This window comes from Denticeps clupeoides, unplaced genomic scaffold (genome assembly GCF_900700375.1).
Source record: "Denticeps clupeoides unplaced genomic scaffold, fDenClu1.1, whole genome shotgun sequence".
Lineage (NCBI taxonomy): Eukaryota > Metazoa > Chordata > Actinopteri > Clupeiformes > Denticipitidae > Denticeps > Denticeps clupeoides.
In genome coordinates this window covers 621896-643183 of record NW_021629993.1, presented here as the reverse complement: position 1 = coordinate 643183, position 21288 = coordinate 621896, and the positions used below count along the sequence as shown (strand labels likewise).

Sequence of the window (21288 nt, the reverse complement as noted above, 5' to 3'; positions counted from 1 at the left end):
AACGGCTCGACGTAGGCTTTGTTAATCTGCTCTACATACTTCCAGTCTTTACATTTTAGTTCTTCTTTCGGTTCTGGTTTACTGGATCCCTTACCCATTTTGACCTAAATTTGGGCCAGTGTGTCGTACCTGGGGTATCCTAAAACACTGGTATTTGTTCACAGGACAGCGTATCAAAATTCCTCTCGTGGTGTATTTCACTTCTACCTCAAATCATTTGGGGTGGAAATACCTTGCCTCTGCGTCCACGAGGGGCCGCTGTTTCCTTCCCTGTGAGGTTTTGTATGGAGTGTCCGTCTAGTGACTTTCACCCCCACTCATCCACACACTCACACCCGCGCGCACTCTCATACACCTGTATGAGTTTTAAATCACTTATTTTACTATTGAACGTTCCTTTTCACTGACAGAGGAGTCCGTCCTCCCCGCGGATTTTAACCCTTTACGGGAGGGGTCCGCCCCCCCCACGGAATTTAACTGTCTTTGTTACCTGCCAGAGTCTAGAATACCCAGGGTTTGTTTCCTTTAAGTAACCTCTTGTTACTCTTGTTACCTCTTGTAACCTCTTGTTACCTCTTGTAACCTCTTGTTACCATTCATTCCATTTCTTTTAAACAGAAGTCAACTTACCCCCGTGCCTTCTCTCACTCGTAAGATTCCGTCAACCTCCAGATCCCAACCGACGGGTCGGCCTCCCAGTCCCCAAAGGGGTCTGTCTCTGACCCCTACTAAGGAGTCAGCCTTGGCCAAGGATTTCCTGGTATCCGTCCCGTCCGCTGGAGTCCTTTGGTGTCTTGGAATCCGGTTCGAAGGACCAATAAAATGTTAGAGTTGTACGCCGTTCCAACACTTATAAACCAGAGAAGAATGACACGAAGAAGTTGAGCTCTTTTACTTGCAAGGAGAGCGATCAGAGACGACCAATACAGCAGCCTCCAAAAAGCTCTGCCGTCTCTTCCGCTTCCTCTCTTTTTATTCAATAATAGGGCGGTACATTCATCACAGGATCACACCAAATAAGCTTATAATTTGCATGTAGGGTTGTCTCTTTGGTAGACGCTCCATCGCCAAGGTCTTCTTGTTTTTCTTGCTTCTCCGCAGCTGCAGGCCTCCTCTTATCAAGTCGCGGTCATTCTGTTCTGCAAACAGCCTTTAGCCCACCAGTTTCTGAAGAGACTAATGATTCAATGTAGTGCGCATATTAAAAAGATTAATATAGTTTAATGCATGCGAGATATATATATGTCAAAAGGATTAATAGAGTTTAATACATGTGGGATATATATGTCAAAAAGGTAGTAAAGGTTAATAGCATGATAACTTATATACATTTTCCAACACTAACCCTAACCTTTTACATGGTGCCAATCGTGTCCCATTGCTTGCATATATATCTGCTGTACCTCTCTCCCATTTAAGTGATAAGAATGTCTTATTCCTTCCATATCTTCTTCGAATTTTTGCAAATCCTCCTTATAGGAAGTGACGCCCTCCACCACTCTTTTTATATCGTCCTGCGTCCAGGTCCGATATACCAAGAGGGTTGTAGATTGTTCACCTGAGTCCACATTAGGGTTGGCCACCTCTATAAGGGGATATTGATTTGCTTCAGTTACTGGCAATTTTTGCGGTTCGGAGGAATTGTCAAACACTTCACCCCATTTTTTAGACCAATTTTGTACTCTCCCCCGAGATCTAGTATTTGGTGTGGGAGTGCTACCGTTAGGGTCATAAGCAGGGGGATTTTCCAATTTGTCTAAATTAGGATATATATGTGAGATTGCAGGAGCAGAGGAAAGGTGCGGCAAATTCATCGCCCCTTCCGCTTCTGCTCCTTCTTTATAAGCTTCGCTCACCCCTCCCCTACGGCTCACTCTGATTACTGACTCATCGTCCTCCGTGCGATGAAACAGAATGGTGTTATCAGTTTTTTCAACAGTGAATCCCCCCTCCTCCTTGCCCTTTGCTCTAGCTGCAGCCTCCCTGGCCTGCCTGTCTTTTCTCTCTCCCTCTTCTCTTTTCCCAGCTATTTTAATCCAATGCATTAAAGCTTCAAAACCTTCTTTCTTCATTTGCTTTTCCTTATTCTTACACTCCAGTTTAATGGCTCCCAGTAACTCTATTAAACTTTTTACCCTCAGTTGCCCGTCGAATGTATATTTCGTTATCCATTTATTTAACGGTTCGACGTAAGCCTTATTAACTTGCTCTACATACTTCCAGTCCTTACATTTTAGTTTCTCTTTTGGTTCAGGTTTACTGGACCCCTTACCCATTTTTAAATAATCGTCGTACCTAGGGTATCCTAAAACACTGGTACTCTGATCACAGGACAGTGTATCAAAATTCCTCTCGTGGTGTGTTCCACTTCGACCCCAAATGCTTTGGGGCGGGAAAACCTTGCGTTTGCCTCCACGAGAGGTCACTGTTTACCCCCTGTGGTTTTTATATGGAGTGTCAATCAAGTGACTTTCACTCCCTCTCATTCACACATTCACACCTGCACGCACGCTCATACACCTGTATGAGTATTATTGAACATTCTTTTTACAAGCAGAGGAGTCCGCTTCCCCGCAGAATTTAACTGCCACCCGGCAGAGGAGTCTGCACCTCCCCACGGAACTTAAAAACTGCCCTTTTACCTGCCAGAGTCTAGAATACCCAGGGTTTTGCTTAAATAACCTCTTGTTACGCCAGTTACCTCTTGTAACTTCTTATTATGTAACCTCTTCTTACCAAATCACTCATATCATTTTAAATAGGAGTCAACTTACCCCGTGCCTTCTCTCAATTGCAGGATCCCGTTCAACCTACGGATCCCAGCCGACAGTCGGTTTTTCCCAGTCCCAAAAAGGGTCTTTCTGACCTCTCCTAGGAGGCCAGCCATGGCCACGGTTTTCCTGGTGTTTTCCGCTCCGTCTGCTGGTAATCTTTCGGTATCTTGGGATCCGGCTCGAAGGACCAATTAAATGTTAGGTTTATTCGTCGTTCTAACATTTACTAACAAAGAGAAGAAAGACACAAAGCATTTGAGTCCGTTTTACTTGCAAGGAGAGCGAATGGAAGTCACGCCTCACAACATGCCTCCAAAAGCTCTGGCGTCCTTCATCGCATCTCCTTCTTTTATTTGGTACAAGAATCTCAAAGTTCATTGAGGTTCACATCATAAATCACATCATATAGTTAATAATTATGTATTACACGTAGTCTAATGAATTGATCTTTGGTCGAGTCATGGTGACATGGTGACATGTTCATCTTCGTCTGTAGATTCTTCAGGTGATTGGGCTGTTGTTCCTCAGGTCATGGTCATGCTGTTCTGTAACTCACAACCTTTGCTCTAGGATTTATTAATGATTAGGAGTTGTTTCTAATTATCCAAGGATTAATACATGGTAATGCGTAGAGTATATGAATAAAAGAAGTAATCGCATGATAACATATATAAATTTTTCCAACAGTGTGTGTTGGAGTTCAGAAAGTTTGTGGAGCAGAAGAGGGGAGTGAGGGGAGTGGGGGCAGAGCCAGGAGAGAGTTGAGCTTCCTGACCGCCTGATGGGTGAAGCTGTCCTTCAGTCTGCTGGTCCTGGCCTGGAGACTCCGCAGTCTCCTCCCTGATGGCAGCAGGCTGAAGAAGTCCTCGAGAGGTGGCTTGTCCCATTTAATGCTCCTGTGACACAACTCCTGAAGAACATATTTTCCACTCAAAATAAACTTTGTGTACTGTGTTTTTAAATTTTGGGTTGGTTCTGATAACCATATAATAAGAAATACGTGGGGAACACTTAGGAATGCTACCATCATTATTTAAATTTTGCTGGACTCACGTTCACACCCCCAGACAGACCCAGACTATCATCACTGACAAGTGCTTGGCTTTCAACCTCCAAAAAAATGACTCATCGTCCCGCAACGAATGCAGGACCACGCTCCCCTCATTCAAATCAGTCTGGGCTACAGCTCAGATGTAAAATCAAAGTCGTGCATTAAATCCACACACCTCTACACCCATCAAGGCAGAAATCTTTGAAAATCATGGTTTGGAAGCTAGAACTTCCAATCTTCACACACTTGTTCTATGTTCTGCAGCATGTGTGTGTCAAATTTCATACTCCCAGGCCCTTCTGATTGTGAACTGCACCCCCAAAAAAAGTCCACGTTTTTGGGCTACTCTAGAGGAGGCTATTGGGCCTACTTTAATGCTTCAAACATGCACTGAGTCAAAAGGGTTGGCTTTTGACTTCCCTTTGGTTTTGTGTTTGGCTTCCATTTCCAGGGTCCTGCAAGCTGGGTTGCTGACCTATTGAACCTGTCAAGTCATGGAGCACTTTCATCAGACACTTCCAGGCTTTTTTAATAAATCATATAATAAAAAGAATATTGTTATTAGAAATAAGTGGGGGACATTTTGGAATATTTTAATGACCATTCATATGGCCTCACCCATCACCCCCAGAACACCATTAACGGCCACCTCATGGTTTGTAAGCCGAAAAAAAGTGACTCAAGGTGCACCCCCAAGCACCCCCCTCCACACACACACACCCCCCCACACACTCATTAGAGCCAGTCCGGTCTCCCGGTGACACCTCAAACCAGCGCCACGCCCCAGATCAACCAAAACCACGGCTCTCTACACACTTCAAGGCAGAAATCTTGAATTGAATATCTCCAAAAGTATAAATGCTAGGGTCTACATTTTAGATAGTACCTCTATGTCAAGTTCTGTCACCCTTTTTGGCCTGCGGAGCAACCGGATGTGCTTCACTCCCTTCTACTCTTTAATTTCACCACTTCTTCGCTCTGTTTGATAGACAAATGTTCCCCCCTTTTTCTGACGGACAGAATTCCACAAGGAGGGTTTTGACTTGAACTACTTAAACAGCTGCATCTTTATTAACCATTTTCACTGAGTGAAACGTTCAAAATTAGTTCAGTGGGGAAATTCATATTATTTAAGTTATTCTGATTATTATTATTTTTTAATTATACATATTGATTGAGAGAATAAAAAACGTATCAAAATACATAAGAGCAAACAATTTTTTTGACCTGTAGATTTCTGAAAACTTTTTTAGACATTTAATTGGTATCAGTGCTGCATAATCACTCTGGTCTTCCCTGCTGTTAGTTTTTTCTCTTCCCAGTGGTCATGGGGTCATTCATTGTCCACCCCCAGCAGCATCAAACATCTTTTTCCTTCCCTCCATACCAGACATTGCTTCCACGTTCTTCCGCCAGTCTCCAACTTCAGTGGTTAATACCTGTCACACACACACAGAAAAATATTTATATTTGTGTGTGTGTGTGTGTGTGTGTGTGTGTTCATTTCCCTTTCATTTAAAGTGTCTGTGTATGAATGTACCTTCTCTTGTTTAATGTCCTCCTTTTTAACTGACTTCAGGTTGGCCCTCAGGTCCATGGATCCTTTGTGTTTGGAACCTAACAGGGCCCTCATCATCTCATCTGCAGACACTCGGACCTTCCTCAATGCAGGCTTCTTAAACTTACCACCAAGATCCTGCACTTTCAGTTTAAGCTCATGTATCTAACTCCCATAAACACACACATAATAAATAAAAATTCCACAATTATGTCCAATAATGGTTCATGTTTACACATGTATTACTATTGAGATTTCTGTTTTGTATTTGATTGTTTTTATTTCTATAGACATAGACTGCTTCTTGTTGGTTGACTTCAGTTGACTGTAAAATGAGCTATGGGGCATTCACATACAAATATTGTCCATTTGCACATTTACTTACATCCCTATTGTTCTTGTAGACTTTGGCCTCACAGTCATAGCGTTCTTCATCTACAACATCAATTTTAGCATGAAGCTGCTTACACAGTTTCTGCAGAGAACACATAAAAACAGTGAAAGTGAAGTGAAACACTGCAGCACAGCACAATGTGACAATGAAATGTCTCCTCTGCATTTAACTCCTCACCTTAGTGAGCAGTGGGCATCCATGACAGGACCTCAATGGTACCTTGACAGTTCAGGATTTTGAACCTGCAACCATCCCTTTTTGCTTCCTTACCCGCTAGGCTACCACTGCACAGGTACAAACCCCACTTTACCCTGAGTGTCTCCAGGGATACTGTCCCTGTAAATACTGAATGTAAGGTGCTTTTGATAAGGGCATCTAGTAAATGCCTAAAATGTGTTTCACAACCGTACATTCCACGGTGCACAAGAACTTTTTTCATTAAAAATGTGTAATGAAATATTGTTTCAGTTTACTGTTTAGATTAACACAACACTGATATACCCATTGGAATTGAATAAAGATCAGTTTTACTTTTATATTTACTTCTTATATTGCAGTTAAGTTTGAAAAGCCAACCTTGCACAGGTAGGTTATGGAAAATGGGAATGTGGCTAAAATAACAATGCCTGCCAGAATAGGGAACTCCTTGGATGCAGTCAGACAAAACCTGTTAAATTTTTTCAAACGCTTGCCTAATGTCTTCACAATGCAGAAGTGTTGATCCCTTGCCATTTCTGTGTGTGTGAAAACATACCAATGTTGCCACTGTCCATATACTGTTGTTAGAGTTGCACCTTTAAATGAAATACATTTATTCCATCTGCACTTAAATCAATCAATCAATATTTATTTTTTCTGCACCTAATCACAGAACAGCAGCTCAATGTACAGCATCATCAATAGTGGTCATTTAAACATGAAGAGTTTCTTTTGCCATAAGAAATATAAAGGGTCCACACAACAATTTGAATACATTGAAAGGCTGGCCCTGGTGCTGAACAATTTTATGTAGGTTATTTTTTTTTAGACAAACTGGGCTACATATAGTGCAAACAGGGAACACAGGCAGTGCAAGAGAAATATCTAACAAAAAAACAAAATGGAACAGTGCATTAATAGATAATAAAGCTCAATATAACAGAGGTAGTGTGTGTGTGTGTGTGTGTGTCTCAGTTCAGAGTGGAAAGTCCCTGAGTGTTCAGGTGCCAGATGGCCTGTAGGATGAAGCTGAGTCTGTGAGTGCCAACCTGAATGCTGCATGTGAAGAGTGCATGTGAGTGTGTAGAGTCCTTCACAATGCTGGGGGCTTTCCTGAAACAGCGTGTGTTGTTATTGTCCATTATGGAGGGAAGAGAGACTCCGATGATCTTCTTAGCTGTCTTCACTATCCGAGTCTTGGGGTTCGATGCAGTGCAGTTCCCAAACCAGAAAGTGATGCAGCTGATCACAACGGCTGATCACAACGGTCCCTCTATAGAAGATGGTGAGGATGGGTGGTGGGAGATGGGCCTTTCTCAGCCTCCGCAGGAAGTAGAGACGCTGCTGAGCTTTCTTGGCTGAAATTGTTGACCTTACACCAGTCTGTCAGTCATTGCACCTCCTCTCTGTATGCTGACTCATTGTTCTTGCAGCATTCATTTTTTTATATAGCCCATAATCACATACAGTATGTCTCAATGAGCTTTGACTCAAGGAAAAACACCACACAAAGAAAGAACAAAAGAAAAGAAGAAACCTTGGGAAGGCGTGATAAAGAGAGGGACACCCTTCCAGGGTAGAGTGAGACTGCAATTGGTGTCAGTGCAGGGTCGGTGATGATTTGTCCAAGATTAGAGAAAAAGGCCTACAGTTGTAGTGGTGGAAAAGTCCAAAGCTCAGTATAGATCATCTGTCCATGTTTGGAGGTCCGTCACCGTCATGTCATCTGCAAACCTGATGATGTGGTTGGAGCAGTTGTGGCCTAGCGGTTAAGGAAGCAGCCCCGTAATCAAAAAGTTGCCAGTTTCATTCCCGATCTGCCAAGATTGCTACTGAGGTGCCACTGAGCAAAGCACCATCAACACACACTGCTTTGCAGTCATCCACAGCTTCTTGTTTGATATTGTGGTGATAGACTTGAAGACTGCATCATCAGTGCATTTGCTGATGTAGCTGTTCTCCTCCAAGTTGATGGTGCTGTTGCTGTTGGTTGCAGCCTACCTAAAACTTTGCCAGTCAGTGCACTCAAAACAAAAACATTCTTGAAGAGCAGAAATGGCTCCTGCTGGCCAGGTTCTCACCTGTTTCAGCGCCAGTCTGTGTGTTGGAATTAGCATAACAGTGATGAAGTCTTATGGGATGTCAAGATGTGGGTGGGGCACTGTTTGTGTAGTTACATGCTTGTGGCTCTGACATCCCACCTGATGAAGACTGTGTGTCAGACAGGGTGGTCTGCAGTACAGGAGCCCCACAGTTCCTCAGTTGCACTGTTCCTCTTCACCATCTACACTTCACTTACAACTCCACCAACGGTGGGTTAGGGCTAGGGTTAGGGCTAGGTACATAACTCCACATTTAAAGTGAAGTGATTGTCACATATGATACACAGCAGCACAGCACACGGTGCACACAGTGAAATTTGTCCTCTGATTACGGGGCCGCTTCCTTAGCCGCTAGGCCACCACTGTCCCTACTTATTCATTCATAGTGATAATCTCCTAATGTAAATGGTCATGGAAATAAAGAAAACACATTGAATGAGAAGGTGTGTCAAAACTTTTCTCCTGTACTGTGTATTTTATAAATATAAGAAATCACAGATTGACTCAGACCTGCTGCATTATCAGAACACAACTTCATCACTATCCTCAGCAATGCTAAATCTACTTTCTACAGAGCAAAATTGGAAACCTTTGCCCACAACCCTCAAAAACATCTTCTAATCTCTATTGAACCCTCCAACTCCCCCTGCTCCATCTTCCATAACTGCTGAAGATTTTGCCAACTTCTTCTACCCTCTGAAGACACGCCCACTGCCCTGGAACAATTTTCAAAACTCACATCGGATGAACTCATCCAGCTCATATATACAGGCAATCCGACCACCTGTCCACTGGATCCAATCCCTGTGTAGTTTGCTAAACTCAGCAAATAAATAAATACATTTCCAATAAATAAATAAATAATCTAACCAAAAACAATATGGTACCTTTACCTGTGCTGCTTGCACCCCTAATAACAATAATAGTAAAATTTGACCAAAAACCATAGGGTTCCCCCAGCTTTACTGCTTGGAGCCCTGATAAAAAGAATAATAATCTGGATAAAAACAATAGGGACCCCTAATAATAAAAATTAAACCAAAAAAAAAACAATAGGGTTCCCGCAGCTTTGCTGCTTGGACCCTTAAATAGAAAAAAAAGATTTTGGCTTTCCAAGAAAAAAATCTCAACTACAATTTTCATTTACCAAAAACTAGACTAAAATGTCATTGGTTCTCATTGACTAAAACAATCATGGATAATTCTGACTAAAATAAAACTAAAATGCTCAGAGTTTTAGTTGATTCAAACTTGAGTGAATAAAATAGATGTATTCATAGTTGGGGTCCTAGTGAACCGGAATTGATCTCTTCATCGATGGTAACTTGAAAGCACGTTGTAAGTCGCTCTGGATAAGGGCGTCTGGTAAATGCCGTAAATTTAAATGTAAATGTTGACTAGAGTAAAATGATCATGTAAGTGACTAATAAAAAAATGAATAAAAACTAATATGGCAGCTTGATGCAAAGAGCAGACAAAAACATCTATATATCTACACACAGCCAGACTGGTTATTTATTAATAAGTGGGCAAACTTACAAAATCAGCAAGGGTTCAAATAATGATTTCCCCCACTGTATGCAATCAAAACTTATTGCTACGCTGGACATCAGTGTTGACCGATGTTGCAGTATTACTGTGATGAGGGCTGCATCTCTCACCTGTAACTCCTCCAGTGGGAGGCCAGACACCTGCAGGGGCGGGAGCTTCTCCCCTAAATATCGCACCTTCTCCTCCTCCCGGGCTACCTTCTCCTGTTCAATTTCCTCTATGGCACGCTGCAGCAGGAGGATCTGGGCATACCCAACCCCACAAACACACAGGCACACACAAAAGTCAGCACATACAGTTTATAAAAGGGCAAGGCTACTGAACCCAGTATTCTGCAGGCAAATTCATATCCACCACCTCCCCAACTTCAACCACATCTTCTCTTCTCTTCAAGAACAGGGGAGATCCATTATTTAATACATATTCATAACTGTATTCATCTAGATAGGGTCTGTGTCTCACCTTCAGTGAGAGTTTCCTAGATGCTGAGATTTTGGACTTAGGCTGTAAAAGAAAAAAATAAATTTTAAAACAACCTGAATCATATTTTACTACCACCTCTCCGTCACTGTATCTCACTTAAGCACATAAAAAAGTTTAATATTCTTATAAACTTGGAGTCACATTCAGAGACAATACATTTAAGTATTGTTACTCTATTAAAACTGCATACTGTTTTTCTTTTCTAAGCTGTTTATCTAATAACCCTGATAAACCAGTGATCATTGCAGTGTACATTACAGTGGGGGATTTTTTTTTTTGCATAATGGTGCAGAAACTTTGGTCATTAGCAAAACTTCAACTCAACAATTCGTAGTGTAACTTTGGCTGGCAAAGGTTACAGAGGTCTTTAGCTACTACTTTGGCTGATTCATGCATGCAGGTCTTCTCAAGAGCTGTGATGTTTTGGGACTGTCACTGGGCACAGATTCTCTATGGGTTGAGGTCCAGAGACTCCAGAACCTTGTAATGCTCTTTAGGTAGCAACTCCTTTGTTTGTGTTTGTGTCCTTGTGTTTGGGATCATTGTCATGGTGGAAGATCCAGCCACATTTCATCTTCAATACTCTCACTGATGGAACCAGATTTTTGCCGAAAATCTCACGATACATTCATCCTTTCATTAACACGGATCAGTGGTCCTGTCCCATTTGCAGAAATGCAGCCCCAATGTAACCAACATATAACAGGACCTACTTATGAAGGTGGTCGCACGCTCCATCTCGTACTGACCTTCGGTTTAAATATAGAAGATATAGTTACTCTGAAATGATCTCAGATCATTTCCTCATTGCTTTTTAAATATGTCTCATACACAATAAACTCAACCCCCCTCGTTATAGAGACAAACGGACAATTACATCAAGTATGGCACAGAGGTTTATTAACACCTTACCAGATTTATCAACGCTGATAAACTCACCGTCAGACCCCACTGAACTCAACCAAGTGACCAAATGTCTAGAATTAACACTACGTAGTACATTAGATATAGTCGCTCCCCTCAAAAGGAAGATAGTACGAGATAAAAACTTAATTCCTTGGTATAATGATCACACACGCTCGCTTAAGAAGACTACCCGGAAATTAGAATGTAAATGTCATCGAAGTAAATTAAACATATTCCATATAGCTTGGAAGGAGAGCCTACTTAACTATAAGAAGGCTCTTAGCACGGCTCGATCGACGTATCTCTCCTTGTTAATAGACAAGAACAAAAATAATCCCGGATTCCTGTTCAAAACTATAGCCAAAATAACCAAGAATAAGACAGAAACGAATACTACCATTCAATATCATCATAGTAGCGACAATTTATGAATTTCTTTAATACTAAAATAGTCGCGAATAGAGAGAAGATTAAAAGCACAACAAATAGCTCCGCCGATATTTCTATGGAAAATAATCTTCAAATAGACGACCACCAATTAGAATGCTTCAACCTTATTAAAGCATGAACTAATTAAATTAATCTCGTTGTCAAATCAATGTACTTGCGCTGTGGATTCGATTCCAACAAGGTTCCTTAAGCAAATAGATATTATATTGGAATTCTACCCTCAAAATTGTTAACTCGTCGCTTAGTACCGGTCATTTACCAAGTTCATTTAAGGTAGCAGTCATCAGACCCCTGATTAAAAAGCCGGATCTTGATCGCAGTCAGCTTTCAAATTATAGACCGATATCCAACCTTCCGTTCATTTCAAAAATCTTAGAAAAAGTCGTAGCCCAGCAGCTGAGCGCCTACCTAGACAGTACCAATATCCATGAAGTATATCAATCAGGATTTAGACCTCATCATGGCACTGAGACTGCGCTGGTTAAAGTGGTTAATGACCTGCTGTTGGCCTCTGATCAGGGACGCATCTCGCTGCTTGTCCTGCTTGATCTGAGTGCAGCGTTTGACACTCTTGATCACGCTATTCTCCTTGCCAGGTTAGAGAATGTTATTGGGATTAAGGGAACATCCCTTGAATGGTTCAGATCATATTTACATTTACATTTACGGCATTTGGCAGACGCCCTTATCCAGAGCGACTTACAACGTGCTTTTAAGTTACCATGGATGAAGAGATAAATTCCGGTTCACTAGGACCCCAACTATGAATACAATCTTTTTATTCACTCTGTTGTAGATTCTGTACACAAGTTCGACAATAAGAAAGTTACAAGTTCATCTAAATATTCTCTAAAGAGGAAGGTCTTGAGCTGCCGTGTGAAGGTGCTCAGTGACTGAGCTGGAAGTTCATTCAACAACCGAGGTGCCGAGACTGAGAAGAGTCTAGATGAATGTTTTCCTTTTACCTTCAGAGATGGAGGGACCAGGCGAGCAGTACTGGAGGCTCGGAGTATACGAGGTGCAGTGCGAGGTGTAATAAGGGCTGTGAGGTAGGATGGTGCTACTGCATGTTTGGCTTTGTAGGCCAGCATCAGTATTTTGAATCTGATGCGTGGAGCTACTGGGAGCCAGTGGAGGTAGCGTAGCAGAGGGGCGGTGTGGAGAACTTGGGAAGGTTGAAGATCATTTTGTATTAGTTGTAGAGGTCGGATGGAACATAGTGGTAGACCAGCTAGAAGGCAGGTACAGTAATCCAGTCGTGAGGTTACTAAGGACTGGACCAGTATCTGGATGGCCTGGGTTGACAGATAAGGGCGGATTTGACTGATATTGTAGAGAAGGAATCTACATGAGCGGGGAAGGTTGCTGATGTGAGTCGAGAAGGAGAGTTGGTTGTCTATTGTTACCCCAAGATTGTGGGCTGTTGTAGAAGGAGAGAGCTGTGAGGTGTCTAGGTAAATAGCAAGATCCTGATGTGGTGAAGAATATGCTGGAATGAATATTAGTTCAGTTTTGGTGGGATTGAGTTGGAGGTGATGGGCTGCCATCCAAGACGAGATGTCGGTTAGACATGCAGAGATTTTGGAAGCAGCATGTAGATCAGAGGGAGGAAAGGAGAAGATGAGTTGTGTGTCATCAGCATAGCAGTGATAGGATAATCCATGTGAGGAAATGACCTCACCAAGTGATCTCGTGTAGAGGGAGAAAAGGAGAGGACCTAGCACCAAGCCTTGAGGGACACCAGTGGAGAGTCACTTGGTAAGATTGCTCATCAAGGTAGGAAGCAAACCACTGCCATGCTGAGTCCTTAATTCCAAGCCTCTTCAGGATTGACAAGAGAGTCTCATGGTTAACGGTGTCAAATACTGCAGAGAGGTCGAGGAGAATAAGAACAGATGACAGTTTTGCCAATCTGGCTGCATGTAGCTGCTCGGTAACAGCCAGAAGGGCCGTCTCCCTGTGAAGAAGTTGGCAAAATCATCAGCTGTTATGGAAGACGGGGCAGGGGGAGGCTGAGGGTTGAGTAGCGATAAGAAGATGTTGTGGAGTTTTTGAGGGTTGTGGGCAGAGGCTTCTAGTTTTGCTTTGTAGAAAGCAGTTTTAGCAGCAGTGAGGTTAGTGGAAAATTTGCGCAGAAAATTCTGGTAATATCTGCCCAACCGATATCAGTTTGTGGACATCAATGGTGTTTCGTCTTCACATAGTAAAGTAGAGTTTGGTGTTCCACAAGGTTCTGTCCTAGGTCCGTTCCATTTTCCCTATACATGTTACCTTTAGGTGACGTCATCCGCAAACACGGTATTAGCTTTCATTGCTACGCTGACGACACACAGCTGTATCTGTCAGCAATGACAGATCAGAGGCAGCAGCTGAACAAAATAGAGAATTGTCTGAAGGACATTAGACAGTGGATGCTCACCAACTTTCTCCTGTTAAACCCTGACAAGACAGAAGCGCTTCTACTTGGGCCTCAAGCAGCCAGGCATTAGCTGGCTGACTACACAATAACCCTGGATAGCCTTTCTATCTCACCAAGTATTGAAGTAAAGGATCTAGGTGTCATCATTGATGCAGGTCTCTCATTCAATTCACATGTAGATAATGTAGGGTGGTAGTAGCCTAGTGGGTAACACACTCGCCTGTGAACCAGAAGACCCGGGTTCGAATCCCACTAACTACCATTGCGTCCCTGAGCAAGACACTTAACCCTAAGTTGCTCCAGGGGGGACTGTCCCTGTAACTACTGATTGTAAGTCGCTCTGGATAAGGGCGTCTGATAAATGCTGTAAATGTAAATGTAAATGTAGATAATGTCACTAGGATAGCATTCTTTCACCTTAGAAATATTTCAAAAATATTATCTCGCCCCGCAATACCTGAGTGAACTTTTAGTTCTTTACGCCCCCTTTGATCAATGGGTCCGGGGTCACTACTGGTACCAAAAGTACAGAAGGTCACAGCTGGGAGCAGATCTTTCTCCTATAGAGCTCCGCAGTTGTGGAACGGATTGCCTGTCAGTGTCCGGGACTCAGACACAGTCTCAGTGTTTAAATCCAATCTCAAAACCTGTTTTCTCTGGCTTTTTGTTGAAGTCCTAGACCCTCATTTCACTTCACTTTGACACAGTGTCAATTATAAAGTCCAGTTTATCACAGAGTCCCCCTGTTAGACACGGACAAAGTAAAATTCACCCTAGTTAGGCTGTCCTAGTTAGGGTACCGGGACACTGTAGCACCAATATACCACTATAACCACGTATTTCAGTATCGGTCGTACAGTGCAACCGTCTGCCGCTGCTTCTGTTTGTTTTTCTCCGAGACACGGAATCAAGCACCCAGACTACTGGCAGACCCCAGTGATCAGACCAGCAAATAAATCCTGGTTCCTGACAACTACTAAACAAGGACAAAACATGAAACAAACCAGAGGGTCACCACAGCCACCACCACCGTTACAACTATAGCTTCAGGGATCTTCAAATGGACCAGTAACACCATAATGGACACGTAATCTAGACCATGACACTGTACTACATTCTGGACTTCTCCAACCCTACAACTGTAAGGGAAGACAGGGCATGGAGAGAGAAGTGTGTCTGCCATTGCTGAGACCCAAAAGAGAAGCTAGTAGTTAATAGTGACCTTTGTTACTGTGGTCCCAGCTCTCTTGGGACCACATTGATCAGATCCTCCAGTGTAGTTCTGGGCTGTTTTCTCACCGTTCTTAAGATCATTTGAACCCCTTGAGGTGAGATCTTGCATGGAGCCCCAGGTCAAGGGAGATTTTCTGATTCTGTTTTCTAATAATTGCTCCAACAGTTGATCTCTTCTTAACAAGCTGCTGGCTTGTCCAAGTCTTGTGCAGGTGAACAATCTTGACCCTGGTGTCCTTAGACAGCTCTCTGGTCTTGGCCGAGGTTGGAGTTTGATTGTTTGAAGTTGTGGACAGGTGTCTTTTATACAGAACCAGTTCAAACTGGAGCCATTAATACAGGTAGGGAGTGAAGGACAGAAGAGCTTCTAAAAGAAGAATTAACATGTGACAGCCAGAATTCTTGCTTGTCTGTAGGTCTTAAATACTTTCTGCACCATATACAAATCATATCTTTAAAAACCATACAATGTGATTTCCTGGATTTTTGTACATTCTGTTTGTCACAGTTAAAGTGCACCTATTATGAAAATTACAGACCTGTCTCAACTTTTTAAGTGGGACATCTTGCACAAATGCTGGCTGCCAAATATTTTTTGGCCCCAATGTATATAAAGCAGGACAGTAAGGTCTGGTGGTCGTACCTTCTCATTGGCCTTGGGCTTTAAAGGAAGGGGGGAGTCCTGGCAGAGAAGAAACAGAAAGGGCGATGTTTTTGTAACAAGCAGAATATTCATGATTAAGCCTCGAATTTACAAAAGATTGTGTTATACTTACAGTACTTCAGATTTGAAAAACATAAAGAACAAACAACACAGACAGATCATGAGTTATGAAGTATGTGTCTGCTGAAAAGCACTAAACATTGGAAGAGAAACTGGGGAATAGAGTTAGAAAACCATGAGGATAAAAAAGGATCTAGATACTTACTCATCTGCCATGTTTTCACCTGCATGACAAGACATTCACACCCACATCCACCGATCAATGTAAAAGCCACAAAGACTGTGTGTGTGTGTGTCGGAGTGGGTTTAGACACATTACCTGTCTTCTTCTGCACTGAAGTACAGAACACAATACATTGGCTTTTATGAGTGTGTGTGTGTCGGTTTGTGTGTAAAAAAATACAGCGTGACTGCTGATCTATAAAAATAACTGTGGAATGTTTTTGTGTGCTGTGTGTGTGCTGTGTGTGTGTGTATTTTTGCACCATCCAGTTAATGATGGAAACATCAAGGCTATATATGTTTCACCAGCTGCTAATATGGCAGTTAATTATGATCCTAAATCATATCATGGCTGTCATATTTATTGAGGGGGCAGAATGTTTTTGTTGGTGTGTGTCTCTATGCAAAAGCAAAGACAAGAAGAAACTTAAAGGCACTAATTTCATCTCTATGTCCATGTATCTTAAAATCTTCTGACCTGCAGTGGTTTTCAAAACTCACTTATTCCTACTAGGGTTGGAGAGAATCTGGAACCAATCTCATAAATCACCAAGCCCTGGATAGAAATGGCATGTTGCCACTGCTATGTCTGAACATTGTATAAAGAGTTTGGTGTGGTGAGGGATGGCCAGAAAAATTATGATTATAGAAATATAGAGTAATTTTACACCATATACATCCCTAGCAAAAAAACTAAATTTTCAAGAAAACAGTATTTGGAAAAAAGGTAATTTGTTTTGTAGTTTAAAGTGATAAAGTGATATAATTTTTATGTTAATGAAATCTCGATTCTGAGATCATTATAATAATGGCTTACAGTCATTAAAAATATTTCATAATGCATAATGCAGTACTAATAAATCCTTGGCAGGAACTGAATAAATTATGTTACAAAAACACTCTTTTGACCACAGATACACCAGTGTACACTCTTTTCTGTGATGTGTGGTTTTATTGAGAGAGAGAGAGAGAGAGAGAGAGAGAGTGTGTGTGTGTGTGTGTGTGTGTGTGTGCGTGTTCGTGTGTGTGTGTGTGTGTGTGTGCAAAAAACGTGTACAGATTCTCTTGTCAAAGTCAGTGAGATAAATGGGAACAATTCAACATTGTCCAGGAGACATCCATTCCTGCTGCATAAGTAGGGAAAGGTTATTGAATAAATAGCACATCACTTCAACACACACACACAATTCATTACTATCTTTGTCATTGTTCTTTAGCCATAGTCAGATTAAATTGTACAATAAAGCGTGAATTTGTGATTCTTGTGAAGATGATGAAATATGAACACATTTCTAGTATTTTATATTGTTCTGTGTGTGTGTGTGTGTGTGTGTGTGTGTCAATAGGCCACAGGCCAATCTTTATCAGCAGATTTTTCTGAGTAATTTAATAAGGTTGTAATTTTAGACAGCTCATATTTATCGACATAAAAATGTGTCAACAGATTATACCAGTTTATTCCACAGAATGTGGGCCTGAGAAGACTACAGGTCATACAGGTGATATTATCATGCTGAAGAATCTTCAAATCACTGAATCTAACATTCTATGAGCATCCGTCCACAACCAGCAACATCCAATCCAGCTAGAATCCACTGCAGAGACAGAGGCCTCCAGCAATGGCAGGCATGAGCAGCTGTGCAAGCTTCACCATGAAGTCACTTATCAAATAAAGATCAGAGGTCAGACTGACTTTTCCATGCTAAACCAACAGTAGAGATGGTGGGAGATCCCCTTCCTCCATCAAGTATGTGCTGCAAGAACTGCATTGCTCTCCTCCAGAAAATGGCGCTGCTGGAAGCTAAGATCTTGACGGTACCGGGTTCTGGATAGCTGTGAGTCCGCTTACAGCTAGTGTTAACAGAGCAATGCCAATGGTGCCAGCTGCACCATTGGTGGATCAGACGAGGAGCGAAACCCAGGCGGCACCCATGTCCTGGACAACACACTCAGAACTAATGCTAATGTTCCCTCTGCTGCTAATCCCGAAAATAGAAGCTCTGTTGGTCCCTTGAACCTCACAAACAGATTTGAGTTGCTAATGTTCCTCAAGATCAGACCAAGAGAAGGCCGGATGAGCAGCGGTGTCCAGCTGAGGTGAGTCCCGGGCCAAGGACACTCCACCATCAGAAACGTGTCTGCCAAGGCTATGTTAACACAATACTATGGCAATGCTACTGCATTCAGGAAGCCATTTTACGGACGCTCAGTCAGATCCCTGTACATGTTGACAAGCAGGACCAAAACAGAGAGCAGTCGGAATTACTGAACGGGATTTTACTGATACACAGCACACAGTGCACACAGTGAAATTTGTCCTCTGCATTTAACGCATCACCCTGAGTGAGCAGTGGGCACCATGACAGGCGCCCGGGGAGCAGTGTGTGGGGACGGTGCTTTGCTCAGTGGCACCTGAGTGGCACCTTGGCGGATCGGTATTCGAACCGGCAACCTTCTGATTACGGGGCCGCTTCCTTAACCACTAGGCCACCACTGCCACCAGTGTGTGTGTTTATTAGCTGCCCGTTAGCAGGCAACTCCAGTAATACGTTTTCTCAACACATGGCTGCACAAAACATGCCGTTAAAAGGGCTTTACATTTTTTGACAACTTTCATTTGTTTTGGGGTGGAGAGAACTGTTCCGCCCCCAAAGTGGTCACTAACTTTGAGGATCCAGTCCCAGCTCTTCTGGCTAAGACTTTGCTGGTTAAGACAGACTGTGTTGACACTGATCCATACCAGACGAGGTTGTTCAGCTTCATGACGCCCATAGCGTTGATAAGAACATCAGTGATGACCTGGAGTCTGTACACTCTCACACTGACATCTTTACATTTACATTTATAGCATTTATCAGATGCCATTATCCAGAGCGACTTACAATCAGTTACAGGGACAGTCCCCCCCCTGGAGCAATTTAGGGTTAAGTGTCCTGCTCAGGGACACAATGGTAGTAAGTGAGATTTGAACCTGGGTCTTCTGGTCCATAGGCGAGTGTGTTACCCACTAAGCTACTACCACCCTGGGGTAGCTACCATCTTGTATCTGTTAAGCCTGATACAAAAAGACCTGACCTCTCAGACCTCTCAGATACTCTGCAGTTTCAATCCACCCTCTCCGCATCACCGTGTATTCTATTCATATTGATTCTCTGTAGAGATCACACTTCAACACTCTACAACAGATAGACGACGTGGAGCTGTGACATAGACCCAACATGCCATTCCCCTTGCAGCCGTGAATATCCGCTCACTAAACAACAAGTGGGTGTTAGTAGCCTACTGTGTAACACACTCGCCTATGAACCAGAAGACCCGGGTTCGAATCCCACTTACTCCATCGTGTCCCTGAGCAAGACACTTAACCCTAAGATGCTCCAGGGAGACTGTCCCTGTAACTACTGATTGTAAGTCGCTCTGGATAAGGGCATCTGGTAAATCACTGTTAGTCCGTGATCTTATTACTACATGGAAGACTGATGTTATGCTCCTACTTCCCTAGCTTTATGGATGAATTTCTACTGATTTCACTCTTATCGGAGAATATCCATATTGACATTCCCAATTACACTTCTGCCAATGAGACTTTTGAAGTCACTCAGCATGTGACTGGACCGGGTGGTGGTGGCCTAGCGGGTCAGACCTGTAATCAGAAGGTTGCAAGATGAAATTCAGAACCGCCAATGTGCCACTCTGCTCTCTGTGCGCATGGTGCCCACTGAAAGTGTAGTGGTTGTCAGCTTTCAAATTATAGACCGATATCCAACCTTCCGTTCATATCAAAAATCTTAGAAAAAGTCGTAGCCCAGCAGCTGAGCGCATACCTAGACTGTAACAACATCCATGAAGTATATCAATCAGGATTTAGACCTCATCATAGCACCTAGACAGCGCTGGTTAAAGTGGTTAATGACCTGCTGTTGACCTCTGATCAGGGACTCATCTCGCTGCTTGTCCTGCTTGATCTGAGTGCAGCGTTTGACACTATTGATCACGCTATTCTCCTTGCCAGGTTAGAGAATGTTATTGGGATTAAGGGAACAGCCCTTGAATGGTTCAGATCATATTTGACCAAAGGATATCAGTTTGTGGACATCAATGGTGTTTCGTCTTCACATAGTAAAGTAGAGTTTGGTGTTCCACAAGATTCTGTCCTAGGTCCATTACTTTTTTCTCTATACATGTTACCTTTAGGCGTTAAACTGGCTGACTACACAATAACCCTGGATAGCCTTTCTATCTCACCGAGTATTGAAGTGAAGGATCTAGGTGTCATCATTGATGCAGGTCTCTCATTCAGTTCGCACGTAGATAATGTCACTAGAATAGCATTCTTTCACCTTAGAAATATTGCGAAAATAAGAAATATCATTTCAATGCATGATGCAGAAAAGTTGGTCCATGCATTTATTACATCAAGGTTAGATTATTGCAATGCATTACTGTCTGGATGCTCTAGTAGGTGCATGAGTAAACTCCAGCTAGTACAGAATGCTGCAGCCAGAGTTCTAACCAGAACCAGGAAATTTGACCACATCACCCCAGTCTTACAATCACTGCACTGGTTACCCATCAAAATTAGGATTGACTACAAAATCCTACTTTTAACCTATAAAGCTCTAAATGGTCTCGCCCCACAGTACCTGAGTGAACTTTTGGTTCTTTACGAACCGCCACGCCCCCTTCGATCAATGGGTGCGGGGTCACTACTGGTACCAAAGGTGCAGAAGGTCACAGCTGGGAGCAGATCCTTCTCCTATAGAGCTCCGCAGTTGTGGAACAGCTTGCCTGTCAGTGTCCGGGATTCAGACACAGTCTCAGTGTTTAAATCCAATCTCAAAACCTATCTGTTTTCTCTGGCTTTTTGCTAAAGTCCTAGACCCTCATTTCACTTGATTTTGACGCAGTGTCAATTATAAAGTCCAGTTTATCACAGAGTCCCCCCTGTTAGACACAGACAAAGTTAAATTCACCAGTTAGGCTGTCCTAGTTAGGGTACCGGGCCACTGTAGCACCAATATACCACTATTACCACATATTTCAGTATCGGTCGTACAGTGCAACCGTCTGCCGCTGCTTCTGTTTGTTTTTCTCCGAGACACGGAATCACTGGCCAGACCCCAGTGAAGAGACCAGCAAATAAATCCTGGTTCCTGACAACTGCTTTACAAGGACAAAACATGAAACAAACCAGAGGGTCACCACAGCCACCACCACCATTAC

At 42.7% G+C, this 21288-nt stretch overlaps 1 protein-coding gene across 1 annotated transcript; it reads right to left on the bottom strand.

The window, feature by feature from the left end:
* Nucleotides 1–4861: 4861 nt before the first annotated feature.
* On the bottom strand, nucleotides 4862–16215 carry tnni1c (troponin I, skeletal, slow c). The gene is made up of 9 exons (XM_028967459.1): nucleotides 16163–16215; nucleotides 16049–16067; nucleotides 15896–15899; nucleotides 15763–15801; nucleotides 10091–10132; nucleotides 9739–9870; nucleotides 5769–5858; nucleotides 5366–5548; nucleotides 4862–5264 (listed from the first exon to the last, which is right to left on the bottom strand). Exons 2-9 carry the CDS (start codon nucleotides 16057–16059, stop codon nucleotides 5163–5165), a joined length of 603 nt encoding a protein of 200 aa, XP_028823292.1. The 5' UTR covers nucleotides 16060–16067; nucleotides 16163–16215; the 3' UTR covers nucleotides 4862–5162.
* Between the last annotated feature and the right edge of the window lie 5073 nt (nucleotides 16216–21288).